General features: G+C 43.5%; 1 protein-coding gene across 1 annotated transcript in view; it reads left to right on the top strand.

Moving 5' to 3' along the window:
* The window catches only part of myo3a (myosin IIIA), a 47102-nt gene that overhangs the window by 8357 nt on the left and 24749 nt on the right, over window positions 1–13996 (top strand). The window contains 4 exon segments of the mRNA XM_030099275.1: window positions 3187–3291; window positions 3462–3561; window positions 8319–8395; window positions 12468–12613. Of these exon segments, the coding sequence (XP_029955135.1) occupies window positions 3187–3291; window positions 3462–3561; window positions 8319–8395; window positions 12468–12613 (428 nt within the window).

The raw sequence follows: 13996 nt of genomic DNA, 5'->3' as shown, positions 1-13996 counted from the left end.
GGCCGTTGTGGCAGCTGAGATACACGCCATCCATCCAGCAGCAGCCCTCTGGGCTCCTGATAGATGCTGCTTGATTGATAGGCAGATAGAGAAACAGACGTAGCGCACAGTGAGGAGAACTTATGCCGACGCTTATTGAAGGTCAAAGAGTTGATACAGTCCACGGAGATCTTCCCAGCTTCTGTTGGACTTCATGTCGATTTCTCTTCCAAACTGAAATCACTGCAGCAGGACTGAAACTGCTCCAACTAGATTCAGAACTAGTGCAGAACGACCCCACACTAATTTACACAAACTATAACACAAGGTGAGATTACTCAAGTGTTTGTTCTTAGCATGCTTTATTTCATGAAACATTTGACAAGAAACTTTGATCTTGATTAAGGAATAAGTGAGATTTATAAGCTTTATTTCACCAAAAGTGGCAGTGTAACAGGTATGGCAGCTGCAGGCATGTCTGAAGTACATTACTACAAAAAAGACACACAACGCTGAAGGTTACATGAGTTACATAAAGAGACACACGGTTACCATCAAGAGACAAGAACTGACCTGAAAACACAGAATAAAAGACATTAAACATTATATCTACACTTAATCACTGTATACAGTGTCAAAACTCTGCTGCAAAGAGGCAATATGTTTATAAGGCCATAAACTCGATGTGAAAACACAACAAGGAGACACTGAATTTCCCCAGAATGACGAATTTAACTGAAGAGAACATGCCAGCAAAAAAAAAAAAAACGCCTCAAAGAAGGAAAAACCATCACAAACAGTCACAGACCACCTTCAGTGAGCCGCAGGATTACTTCAAAACAGGATTACTTCAAAATTCTGACTCAAATGAAGTGTTTCAACATGGTTTGTTGGTGCATTTGATGCATCCCTCAGAGATGTTTTTACATTTTCTTAATTACCTTTCTCAACAACAAAGACTGCAGTATTTTTTGTAATTCGTAGAAGTGAGAGGTGTGTGTGTGTGAGTCAGAGTAATGATAGTGGCATATAATTACAGGATAAGGGCAAGGATTGTGTGAAAATAAAATAATATGGGGTGAAATCCATCATGCATAAGTGTTATATTGACAAAATAAATCTTCCTGAATTGTAGAGACTAAAATGAAATTGCATTATAACTTTTTCCTGCATTTCACAATGTATTCATTCATTAGGAAAACAGTAGATATCTGGTGTTCCAACGGGTAGCAGCGTCGGTGTGTTGTGTGTTGTGATCGACACCTCTGAATGTGTGAGCGGTGAAACTGCTGCTCCACTTAGTTCCAAAGACATTTATTTGACGTTTGCTACTGGTCCGCTGGTAAATACCTTTATTACTGTGCAGGGAAGATAAATTTTCATCCCTCCCGCCAGTAAAAATAACGGCGTTAATAAATGGTGACCGGGGGACAGTAAACCCTCTGAGATCAGAAACAACCATTACTCGTCACTCTTCAGGTTTTCAGGCAACAATGTCAACAGTTCTCTACACCTATGATGATTTATAGATTTAAGTTGTATTTATATTTACGCTTTGGACTATTAGACTAACGGGAGCGTAGTGGAGCTTTGGGTTCTGGCCTCTCAGATTTTAATCTATTCTTGTCATTTTAGACGATGAGTACCAAGAAAATTAACAAAAGGTTCAATAGTGACATAATGTTTGAACCTCGACCATGAACGACTCGACAGAATTCACTGGTGGGCTTAAATGGATGAAGCAATTGTATCTTCCTGTTGTTCGCACAGGAACACTGAGGAGGCCCTGTGGGTTGAATTACACGAGACGGCGAAGCGACTCGCTGTTTGGAGATTCGGGTGTAAAACCACTCATATCATCAGTACTCTTGTTTACTTCAGGCTGGAGGAGAAGACACAATGCTTTTTTTTTTTTAAGAATAATTAAACAAGATAGCATCGCAGTTTTGTTCTGTCTGCTGCCTATATGCACCTTTTCTTTTTTTTTTTTAACCCTCTCCCTAAGCATCCTGGGAAAGTAGAGGCTGTTAGCCACATGGTGGTGACTTTGTGTTCAGCCAGACTGTCATTTCGAACAGGAACTGAAGACTGGGAACATTATATCTTCGATATCCTGTTACTATTAATATATTTTTCTGTTAGATGCACATAACCTCAATCTCTGCAGTGTGATCCTGCAGGGGATGGATTTCCATCTCAGTAACCACACAACGTCTGCATGTTTGTAGGCTAATTAGGCTTTCCCTGTTACAAGTGCAGGGAAATTAGTGTAATTACACAAAAAAAAAACAAGTGTTTTATTACATAAAGAGGTATAGTAGAAATTTCCTGTCAGACACCAAATGTTTGGGATGTGGTGGGAGGTGAGAGATGTGCCGCAACGGGGGGAAAAAACTGTGAAGAGGTAGGGACGATGCAATGCGTTGGATGATATCCTTACCCGCCGACGAAGTCACAAAAGATCGGTGTTTACAAACAGCGTTCATATGCAAACTCTACAATTTCTCGTCGCTTGCAGGCCCCCCCCCCCCAGCACGGTGATTGACGTCTAGCGGCTTTTTATTCCCGTGCACCTCTGGCATCTCCCGAAGAAAGGCCCAAATTAAGGGTTATTATTGTTGCCAAGGCAACCCACGGGGTAATTTTCAGTGATTTTCCAAGAGGGATTGCTGTTGACAGCGGGGTCCATGTTGAGACGCAGTATACCACAAGAAAACACCAGAACCACCAAAGTGAAGCATCCCTGGCGTAAACACGGTCTTAATGCTTTTTTTTTTTTTTTTTCCCTTGAGTACATCCTGTTACTTTAACAAATGTTCTCCAGTAAACGTCGGCGTGATTCCGACATGACTCATGCCATTGTATGAACATATAAGAGTGCTTCTTTGGGGATAATTGGAACATGTTTGCCCTGCTTAGTAATCACAGTGGAGATAAATTATGCACACAAAAAGTACATTCTCCCTATAGGCACAATTTCCACCTCCCACTCAGCTGCCTCAGAAAGATAAGCCTCTAAAGATTGACAGAATTACTCCCAGCGCCGCGTTTTTTTTTTTTCCTCTTTCCACTGTAAAATCGTTCATCCCCGGCTGTTTTCCTCCACATCCAAAATCGGACATATTGGATCGGCGGAGCAGGAAAGCGCTGACTCATGGCGAGCCTTTGCCCATTGTCCCGGCTTCTTTGTCGCTTTCGTTGCTGCAGCTCTGCAATGGCGGCTCCGTGACGGATCTGGCCAAAGGCATGCTGAAGAGAGGCGACCGCATGGAGGAAGCCATTATTGCGTACATCTTGCACGAGGCCCTCATGGTGAGTCCGAGGGCGGGGGGGCCGCACAGGGGTGGGCTGGAGCACCCTCCCCCTCCTGAAAGAGGTGCTTCAGTGAAAAGAGCCTGAACGGGGTAATTTTGCAGGCAGGTGCTTGTCAAATAAAGCTGTTAACTTCTTCTTTTTATTATTTATTTATTTTTTTCCCACAGGGGCTCCAGCACCTGCACGTCAACAAGACCATCCACCGGGATGTCAAAGGCAATAACATCCTATTGACGACGCAGGGAGGGGTCAAACTCGTGGATTTTGGTACGTTTTTACAGAAAGCACCCCCCCCATCAGAACCATCCTCTAATCAGTGAATATCCCGTTATGGCTCTGTTTAACACGAGAGGGTCAAATCCATTACCTTCAGCTGCCTGCCAGATCATTTGTGCCACTAATTAGCTTCCTCGAGAGCCTGGAATATATTTACACAACCCGACAAGGTAGCAGATGATTATACTTTTCAGTTGCACACTGCCGCAGACAGCAGAGGACATTGTTGCTATTCACACGGCGCGCTCCCTCATTTGCTTTTTTTCGGGCCGTCTTAACCAAATGAGACACTGTGGGCAGCGCGGCGGCGCTCCTGGGCTGAAGGCTCATGATAGGCAAAGTGATTCTGACTATTTCCAGGAGATGACTCACCCCTTGTTTTCTTCAGGCGCCGCAAAAAACCAGCTGCCTGTTTTCATTACAAATAAAATCCCCACTCAACTCGTGGTGTAGGTTCGCATTTAGCTGCTAATTGTGGGCTTCTCTTAAAAGCTTCTTCACTAACCACGAAGCACAAAGTGCAGAGCTTTTATATTAGGAGGCGGGTGTGCAGGGGGACAGGGGGGTATTAATGGAATCGCTTAATATTTGAATGCGAAGTAGCTAATACGGCGCAGGTTCCCTCTCTGTCTCCTGAGCAGCATCTTCCTCCTCTCAGCGCCATCAGAGGAACTCTCAGCATATGTTTGCTGCAGTAATTCTGAAGACACTAAGAATTGTGGTGTTTACTAATGAAGACGGTGGAGTGCTCTTCAGCATACTTCATGGATGAATCGTGTTGCGTCTGATGAAGCAAGGAAACAGTAAAGAACAGCTAAAAGGATCTTAAGAGTCCACGCATGAAGATCAGTTGATCTGTTTTGATCGTGTTGTGTGTGTTGTGCTCCAGTAATCTCGACACACACACACCACAAACACAACCATTCTGTCTCACCGTCGACTGACAATCCAGAGATCTCACATGTAATCATATCTTATTCTGATTTTTAAAGATTTCTTACATTCAGCTTCCAAGTGAAGAAAAGTAATTTGGAGTTCTTGATTTATTTGGTTGCTCAGACCCCAGTGTGTTTAATTCAAACCCTCTCGTTAAAACGTCGAGTCCAACAATCACCTGTAACTTTGAACTGTGTGCTGTAGTCGAGCAGTTATTCTAAAGGTTATTTCTAAAACACCCATGGTTGATTTCTTCTCTTCTTTTTTTCCGCTTTGCAATTACAGTCACAGGAAAAAAAAAAAGCAGCACTCTCCTGTTTCAATTTTAGAATTCAATTAAAAATGTTAATGGAAGACTTTTGTTCATTTAATTAATGCATGTTGCACGCTAATCTGCTCCATTTACATCAAACAAACAGTGAGAAACTTTTAACTATTTCTCTCAAGCCGCGTGGTATTCCAGAATTAGATTATCTACACTGTTAGAAATAAAAAAAAAGGAGGAGATGGTGAGAAAGAGGCTGTTATGAGCCGCTGCAGCAGAAGATAACATCAGTGCGGCTCACTGTGCTGGAAGTATGGACTTTGGAAGAGGCAGTTCTGAAAAGCTTCCACAGGAGCGACGACATATCTGAGCTATAAGAACGTCCTCGACACAACAGTATTAAGACCTTTAGTGAACCTGAAATGTAGAAGAAAGAGTCCAAAATACTCTCTGAAGGTCAAAAAGAAAAATACCGACCATAAAAACTATTATCACGAAGATCTGAGTCACATATTGTTGCTCAAATAACATAAGTTTTGTACATTTTAGACATAAACATTTGTTTAAAGAATAATAAATCAGTGTATTTCAGTCTATTTTATTACCACTTAATAACTCAAATGCTCAGATATACTGATATTATGGAGGAAAAGACTCCACTCACATCCAGAAGTCATCAGTAAATTCATTTTAAAATAGGAAACATTTTAAAAAACTGATTCATGTCCATTAAAATTTTCTTAAATCATGTTTTGCACAATTAGACACGGATTTAGATCATTTTTTTTCCCACTGAAAGTCAGAGAGGTTTGCAGTAACAGAGTCTCAGATGATACAGAAGCTGTTTATTTGAAAAGCTGGGACTCCAGGAAGCCCTCCAACACCGAGCCATTCCTTCTGTGAAACAACATCTCCTGTTTATTTAAGTGCGTCTTATCTGCTGTTTCACTGACTGAACCTGTAATGTCCCAGACAGGACAGATGCAGTATCTTAGGAAAGAATTTATGACATGAAAATGTTTCGGGTTTCAGCAGATCAACTTCGGCTCCGTGATGTTGCTCAGTGCTGAGCTCTGAAGCCCAGATAGGAAGTAATTGCGTTTACAGTCATGACATTTTATCACTGAGAAATCATTACCGCATTAATTTTGAGCCCAACGATGCCATCAGTCACCACTGGGTCGGAATTCCCCACTTAGCTTATCGTCTCCGAGTGTATCTGCTGTCATCTCCCCTCGTATTATTTTGCTTGCTTTTCAAAATTCATGCATGTGGAAGAACTCGGGAAGAGATTAGGAGGCGATTTTTAAAGCCGCATCGGCTTTGTGGCGGGAAATGGTGGAGTTTACAAGAAAATGACGACTGAATGGTACGGTAAATAATTTTTTGTTAATATTTTTTCTGATTCAGATTCCTGCTTGATGCCTCTTTTGGAATTGGCTGTTTTCAAAAAAAAATGGAACACCTGGCCTCAAGTCACTTCAATAATATTCAAAGTTGCGTCATTTTATTAATATCCTGAAATTCAAACTTCACAGTCAGTGTCTCCTAAATGAAGTTCTGTGCTTTCCTGTCATGACCAGTCAAAAAGCTGAAGCTGTCCAGGTGAATTCTTATCAAACAGCTGCAGATCTGTGAAGCCTCCCTGTCCTGTAGCGTAATGTAAATGTCACGTCGCTCTGCTGAAGCCAAGGTGAAAGCAAGCGGGCGCAGATAACGCTCGCCGCGCTTTAATCTGCCGCTGACGTCTTCGCTGGGCGAAACGTTTCTAATTATTCTGGGGACAAAACCTCGTCCGTGGCCGCCGCTTCGCAGGTCTTCTGCTGACGGTCCCAGTTTGTATCTGGTCTGTGACGTCAAAGACAAACTGGAAGCCCGGAGGAGGCGGCGAGAAGAAGATCCTGATGTGTGTGGAATTAACCACAAAAAAAGAAAAAGAAAGAAAAAAAAAACCTTGAAGAGTGACGAACAGCGCAGAGTGCGAGTGTGGGACTCACTGCGTCACAGCTGGGATTAATGGTTTTCCGTGCAGACGGGCGCATGCTACACTAAGCAGCTGAGGAGATAAAGCCCCCGCGGTGACTCATCACCGGCGGAGAAACAAAATAGCAGAGAGATGGACCCAAAAAGGAGCAGCGGAAGAGCGAGGGGAGCCGCTGGTCGGCGGGTCTCTCATGAATATTCTAATTGACGGCGTTATCTGTGTGATGATTATTAAGTGTGGCCCACCAGGCTCCACTCAGGGCTAATGTAGTGGAAAGAGGGGGACTGTGGAAGCTTTAAACCGGGGTGGGGGGGGGGGCTCTTTGTGTTCCTGCTCTCCCGTACACTGATGAATCTCACATGTGTGTATCATAGCAGACGTGTGTGTGTTTGTGTGTGATTTGCAGAGAAAGTTTAGCCTCAGATTTCTGCGTGACTGCGTGTGTGTGAAGCTGCAGGTTCGCTCGCGCTAATGCGAGCCGATGGTTACGTCTACTGGTGGGGTGGTTTGACAGCGTGACTCTGCTGTGTGTGTGTGTTTGTGTGTGTGTGTGTGTGTGTGTGTGTGTCAGCCTTATGCATATATCCCTCCCTGCATATGATTATAATCCCTTTTGATGTTTGCCACAGAACCGTCTTCCTCTCCACTCATTGCTTCAACCTCAGACCTGCAGCGCGGTGTGTGTGTGTGTGTGTGTGTGTGTAGGACCAACACTAATGAAGTGGGTTCAGGAAATTCTTTTCCAGCTCAGCCCAGTTGGAAGAACATCCATGTATTTAATGTTGTCTTGTTTCTTGAATGGGGAGTGGACCAGATCTGGATATTTCATTTCCTCAAAGCTTTTTTTTTTTTTTTTATTCCTCCACGTTTGACTGCTTGAACAGCGTCTGCAGACAATCTGACTGAATCTCCGCGTTTCTTATAACCACATGACCGATCGACGGCGGCGCTGCGCTGCGCTGTGCATCAGAGCATCACCTTTTGTTTGCGGGCAGCTGCTTTTGTCTCCGGGCTCTGCGTTTGTCCCGGCCGCTGCTCTCCAGCCCGAGCCGGCCCTGGGACACATCACGGTAACACTGATTCGTCTGGACTGGACCCAAGTCACGATTGTGGGTCAGCATGTTCCACGTCAGACTTTCTACTGCACATTAACACACACACACACACACACACACACACACACACACACTTACACAAGCCTCCCTCCTCCTCCCTGCTGAATTTCTCTGTCTGTGGTTTGACTGGCCTCCTGTATGAGCCGCAGCATCTCCAGTACATAATGTCCTTATCTGGAGGACATGACATGTCTCTGGCTGCCAGCTCTCGCTGACAACTGAACTGCATTCAGATGCTGTCGCCAGACGCCAGAGACAATCGCTTGCAGTCGCAGAAGGTTTTGCTGTTCAAAGCAATGCATCATTTGGAGGAAATAAAAACACAGCTGATCGATGTTTGTATGTCTGTGTTGTTTTTCCTCAATCTCCGGGATTTTCCTCTTTTCCACATTTGGTTACTGAGGTCCTGAGATCGTCTCTTCCTAAATCTTTGTCCTCTGTCCCGCAGGTGTTTCGGCGCAGCTGACGAACACCCGTCTGAGGAGGAACACCTCTGTGGGGACTCCGTTCTGGATGGCTCCCGAGGTGCAGTAAAACCGGCCTCTAAACGCTCCCGTCGCCGCCTCGTCTTTCCACTACATTAGCCGGGAGCGCGTCCCAGTGGGCCGCCGTTCATAATCATTGAACAGAGAACACTGTCAGACAGAGTGTGTGTGGACACACTGGGTCGGCGGCCTTCATCGTTCATCTCCTCTCTAATCACGGCTCGGCGCTCTAACACTACATATAGGCTGGGAAGAGGAATCGTGGTCATTCTGTGCAAGTACATGAGCTTAATCTTCTTTTTTCTCTCTTCACGGTGGGCCGGTGTAACTTTCTCCTGCCAGGTGGCGTCTCTGCTGAAAGCTCTATGACAGCATTTCCCTTATTTTAGTACATTTGTCCCTTTTCACCACTTATGCAGTCTTACAGTTTAGAGTTTAGCCTTGTAGAAACTCTGTCTCCATCTCAGAGTTCTATATTAATGTGTATCCTCATTTTATTACAATTTTTTTACAAAGTAGGAAACTCAAGAGATCAATCCAGAGTTTAACTTGCTGCTCCCGCAAGTATAAAATCTCCCAGTGAAGCCACTTTATCAGCAGACATTTGAATTTCAAATTAAAAGCAGGACAGAGCTGCAGAAACAAGAGCGAAATTGTTGGGATTCATAAACAATTCAAATTATCACAAACACGAGTCCTCATGTAGGAAACTTTGTTACAGTTTTATTATCGTTTTAATTAGTCTTTAGTACATTAACGTTCACATTTATTACATTCAGTGCCACAAATGTGTTTTGATAGAATAAATATTAATCTTTATATTCACCTATTCTGTCTTTATAATGATTTGAAAATGTCATAACATTGAAGACACTGAATGATTAATGAAAGCAGTTGTTTGGAGCATCCTTCATAAATCACACCCTGCTGCTCTCACTCTTTTCTCTGTTTTCACAAATTCTCCCAGACTTTTCTTTCATTTCCCCACTCGGCTGCCTTCTCACAGCCTCTGACATGACAGCAGTGTTGCGCCGCCTCTCCTCTGCTTGTGCTAACAGTCAGACTACAAAAGAAATTTACATTAAAATGTCGGCACTAAATAACGATAAACAAACGCCGTCTCATGTTGAATAACCGCAGCGAGATTAGATCAACTATATCAGATTGTTTCTTTGTGTTACGACGACACCTGAGGGAATCACACAGTCCTCAGTAACCAGGACACACGTTTTATCGTGCATTTAGATGAATAACAGTATTTCTCTTTGTTGCATGCAAACGCCATATCCTGAAAACCATCGATAAGATTCATGTAAACACTCCGGCTAATAGAAAAAGCTCGTGGCTCCCTTCACGATGACAGAGGAACAGGCCGCTGCCGTCGGACGGCTGTTTATTGCTGCTGGTGCTGTCAGGTCAGGGGCGGCATTTCTGAATAAATATATTCAGATATTAAAAAAAAAAATGTTTGAATGTGCTCAGAGAGCCTGTCAGCAGTGGGATTTAAACTGTCAGCATCACCTTTTAAGAATATATCAATAAATACTTTCCAATGAGCTCCTGACTATACGTCATGTATTGTAAACTACAGTTGGTGCTTCTCTTGCAGGTAAGACTTGTATTTTTTAACTGTACTACTCAAGAGAACCACAGCTGACAGGACTGAATCATGTTTTATATAGTATCTACTACTCGCCATTTATTCATTTTTAATGCTGAAATCTGGATTATGTTGTTATTTAACTTTTTCTGGCTGTTTTTTTTTAAGTGTTTATTTTAGTAAAAAGTCACAAAAATGTGTTTTTAAAATGTCAGAAAATATTCAGATGATAACTAATATTTGCTTTGATTGCTGGAAGCAGCAGAACCTTTGACCTAGAAGATTTTGGGACTTTGGTGCTATTTTAGAATTTTTTTTCAACGTTGTTGACACATTTGAAGACTGTTAGAAACACCATAATTTAATTTAAGTGTACAAGTGACTGAAAATTCGCCTTTCAACATTTAATGCTTAGAAAATCATAATTCTTATTGGATTGTAAATATTTCAGTCCTTTTCTTATGTCTTTCAGTATCTCGGGTCATCTGTGCTCATGATTACACTCTAGTTTCACGTGTAGAGTGATCAAAAAAGGTCTAATAATTCACTTTCTTTGAAATTTGTTGCACTAAAGTTGAAAAGCTTTCATGAATTTTCAACAAAGATTTGGTTTTAGACTTTCAGAAAAGAGAAAGACAAGTGAAAATGAGCAAGGCGTCCCGTCAGACTGAGGATTAAGATGCAGACAGGTGTTTGGGAGCCAGACTGAAAACCTCAGGTTAAACCTTATTTGCCTACAGAGGGAGCTGTGAGAAGTCTGAAGAGCTGCTGGAACCAAATGACGCTGTCCTGATGGGTTTATAGCAAGAACATCTAATGATCTTTTGTCTTGCCTTTGGGTGGCGTTTAAAAAGCACTTCTTTTATTCACATGGATTCCATGTATCTCTATTTTCCTCATAATTCTGACTTTAAATTAAAACAAACCCACAGGCTGTTTTAAGATTTTTGGGAGACCGGATAATCTTGAACTCACTTCCAGATGAAGCGGTTCGTCTGCGTTTGCAGCCCGACGTGAATTCAGTGTGCAGAAGGTTCAGGGACGCCTCCTGTGGTTGCAGCAGCACGAACCTGCACGCTGAGAGGTAAACGTCCGGACGGCGCGGACGCGTGTCGGAGGAAGACGATACGACGCCTTTTCATTTATATTTCATTGAACAGCTCTGGAAAACCTCAATGAGTGGAGGCGTCCGTTCACCAAGCGTTTACATCTGTCAGTCAAGCGTGGATGAGTCGCCAGCAGCCTCTGAAGGGAGGAAGTGGGGAAACTTTACACTCGGCTCCACTTTTAGCCTCCCTCAGGCCGGCCGCTCTCCCCAAAAACAGCCTCCGATGCTCATGCAATCAAAATGGCATCTTTACATGACGTTTGCATGGTGTGCAAATCGAGAACCGAGCTCTGCGCCACCTGTACTGTCAGCACTGAAGGATTTCAATCTCGTTTGTTTAAGAAGTTCATCAGAAAACTAGTAAATCAGAGCACACCTTGTGAGGACTCAGGACTCGAGAGCGACTGGCAGAGAGGTTTGTTAGAGCAGGATCTACAGTCTGGTCAATGAACTGAGGAAACAGAAGATCACTGACATTAAGGATAACACACAGATACAGAAATACCAACTTCTGAGGACTTTTTTACTGAGCTTTGAGTTTCTGGGTAAGTTGCATTAACTCTACATAATGTTACATAATTCTTTTTTAAGAGACATGTTCCTGACTTACTGAGTTCTTCTTACTTCGTTCCCTCTTCAGTTATTTTTTGTTTGAATTCTACATTATATTCTAGTTCCAGTTGCATGTTACTTAATATTTTTTCTGCTTAACACTTTCTGTATTTGAAAAACATGCTTTAAATTAAGCCTAACAGGCATTTTTAGGCACAGGAAGTAGAATGGAATTATATTTTGAGTTTGGTGGAGTGTTGGTGGGTCTGGATGGACGTCCAGAGTTCTCTCTGCCTTCTCCCAGAATCAGCAGGGATCACTTCCTGGACCCTGAATTTTATAGAATAGTATGGAAAATGGATTGAAGGGGAATTTCTGTCTTCCATGTTGGACAAATGTCACGTTCTCCTTATTTAAATAGGTGATTTTCAAAGCTCGACGGGGAACATAAAGGTTAAAGTTGGGTTAGTCTCCTAGTTAAGGTCACAGTGTGTTTCCAAGAAATGAATGTAGGTCAGACTGATGCCCTGAGGTCAGGCCTTCATGACTGTGTGTGTGTGGGTGTGTGTTTAAGGGGATACACATGCCTTCTGCTCAGATGCTTCACTCGATTGAGCACAGCGTTTTGCCCTCAGGACATCAATGAACGGCTTTGTGTTTCTGTTTGCTCCTTTGTTTCACTCGCTTTCTATGAAACGAATCCTCTCAGCGCCATCACACCAGTTATACTTCTAAACGTGTCGTTTATCGTTGCAGGACTGTTAATGTCATGTCGCTCCGTCACACACTTTCTTCTAATGTAGCTTAGCACGTTTGCTAACGCTGCCGTGTGCCTCGACTGTCCTCCTGCAGGTGATCGCCTGTGAGCAGCAGCTGGACTCCACCTACGATGCCCGCTGCGACGTCTGGTCGCTCGGCATCACCGCCATCGAGCTGGGAGATGGAGACCCGCCCCTCTCTGACCTCCATCCAATGAGAGCTCTCTTTAAAATACCCAGGTTAGCATGTCCGCGTCGTCGGTCGTTCTGCTGCGTTTGATCCAGGCGTTGATGGGACTTTGTTTGGCAGCTTAATTGATCTAATATGCAATAATGTGATCAGCTTCAGTCCACTGTACTGATGCAGGTCATCAGTACTCCGGAGAGCATGCTCTCTGTTTTTCCCTCCTCTGCCTGCAGAGTGGCGTGTAGAGACAGGCTAATGCATAGCGCTTGCACTGCAATCCAGAAAAGCCATCTCCTGCTACCTACGCAGTGATTTGCTTCTCTATAAAGACTGTCACCAGACAAAGCACAGTCCTTTCATTTCAAATGGCTTTCTTTTTTTTCAGCGTGCAGCAGCTTATCTATAAATGCCTCCCCTCCCGGCACGATCACATTCATCCTGTAGGGGGGGGGGGGGTTCAGCAGGCTCAGCCGCTCTTTCCTCATCTGTTTGTGTTAAATGCTGAAGGTGAAAGAATAAATGTTTATAGTCACTGGATTCCAGTGTGACTGAGCGCGTACTGTCACTGTCTTGAGCAGCTTCTTAAATACACTCCCACACACACACACACACACTGCTGTTGCATCATAACTGTCCTGTGTGTGTGCTCTCGGGGTCGGAGTCGTCACACAGCCGCCCCTGAATCTGTGTGACTGCTGCAGCCAGAGCTTCAGGCTCTCACTTCACACTTCCCTCCCCCCCCCAGACTACCCAGGATGCACTGGAAAACGCCACACTGAGGCCAGCCGGTTCAGCCGCCGCCTGCGTGGTTTCATTTAGGTGTGCTCCCGAGTCGGCAGACCATCACCAAAACAATTCAGTGCTTCAAACGTGATTCGGGAAGCTGAGACTGATTAGTCAGCTGTTAATCATTTAGTTACTTTGATAAATAATTTAGATTTGGTGCCATTGTTGGTATTTATCAGTTTGCTGTGTGGGATCGTGAGAATACACCCCCCTCTGGCGTACGTTTCCTCTCTCCTGATGCTTCATTTATCTCTCTGTCACAGCAGTTGAAGCTACTTCTCCAGCAGACCAGACAACAGAAATAAGTCCTTTGATTGAATTTACAGGTTCTCACACGCTGGCTGAACTGCAGACTCACTGGCCTTGTGCACTTTTCTTTATCTTGAATGTTCCTTTTTGGCTGAATGCTCAACTTTCTGTACTTTCATAATAAAATATATTATTACCAGCTGTCTGGGAGTCAATGGATGCAGGAAGCAGCTCAAAAACAGGTGTGAAATGTCAGTTTTCACACCCTACACAGTTGTTTCTTATCAGTTTGTCTGATATTGGCAATTTCTATTGGTGGGGCTCAATTAAAAAGATTAGTCAAATCGATTAGAGTTTTGTAACTAATGAATCACCTTTCTTTGCATTTAAAGCTTTGAGGT

Source organism: Salarias fasciatus, chromosome 9 (genome assembly GCF_902148845.1).
Source record: "Salarias fasciatus chromosome 9, fSalaFa1.1, whole genome shotgun sequence".
Lineage (NCBI taxonomy): Eukaryota > Metazoa > Chordata > Actinopteri > Blenniiformes > Blenniidae > Salarias > Salarias fasciatus.
This window is presented reverse-complemented; position numbering and strand designations above follow the sequence as displayed.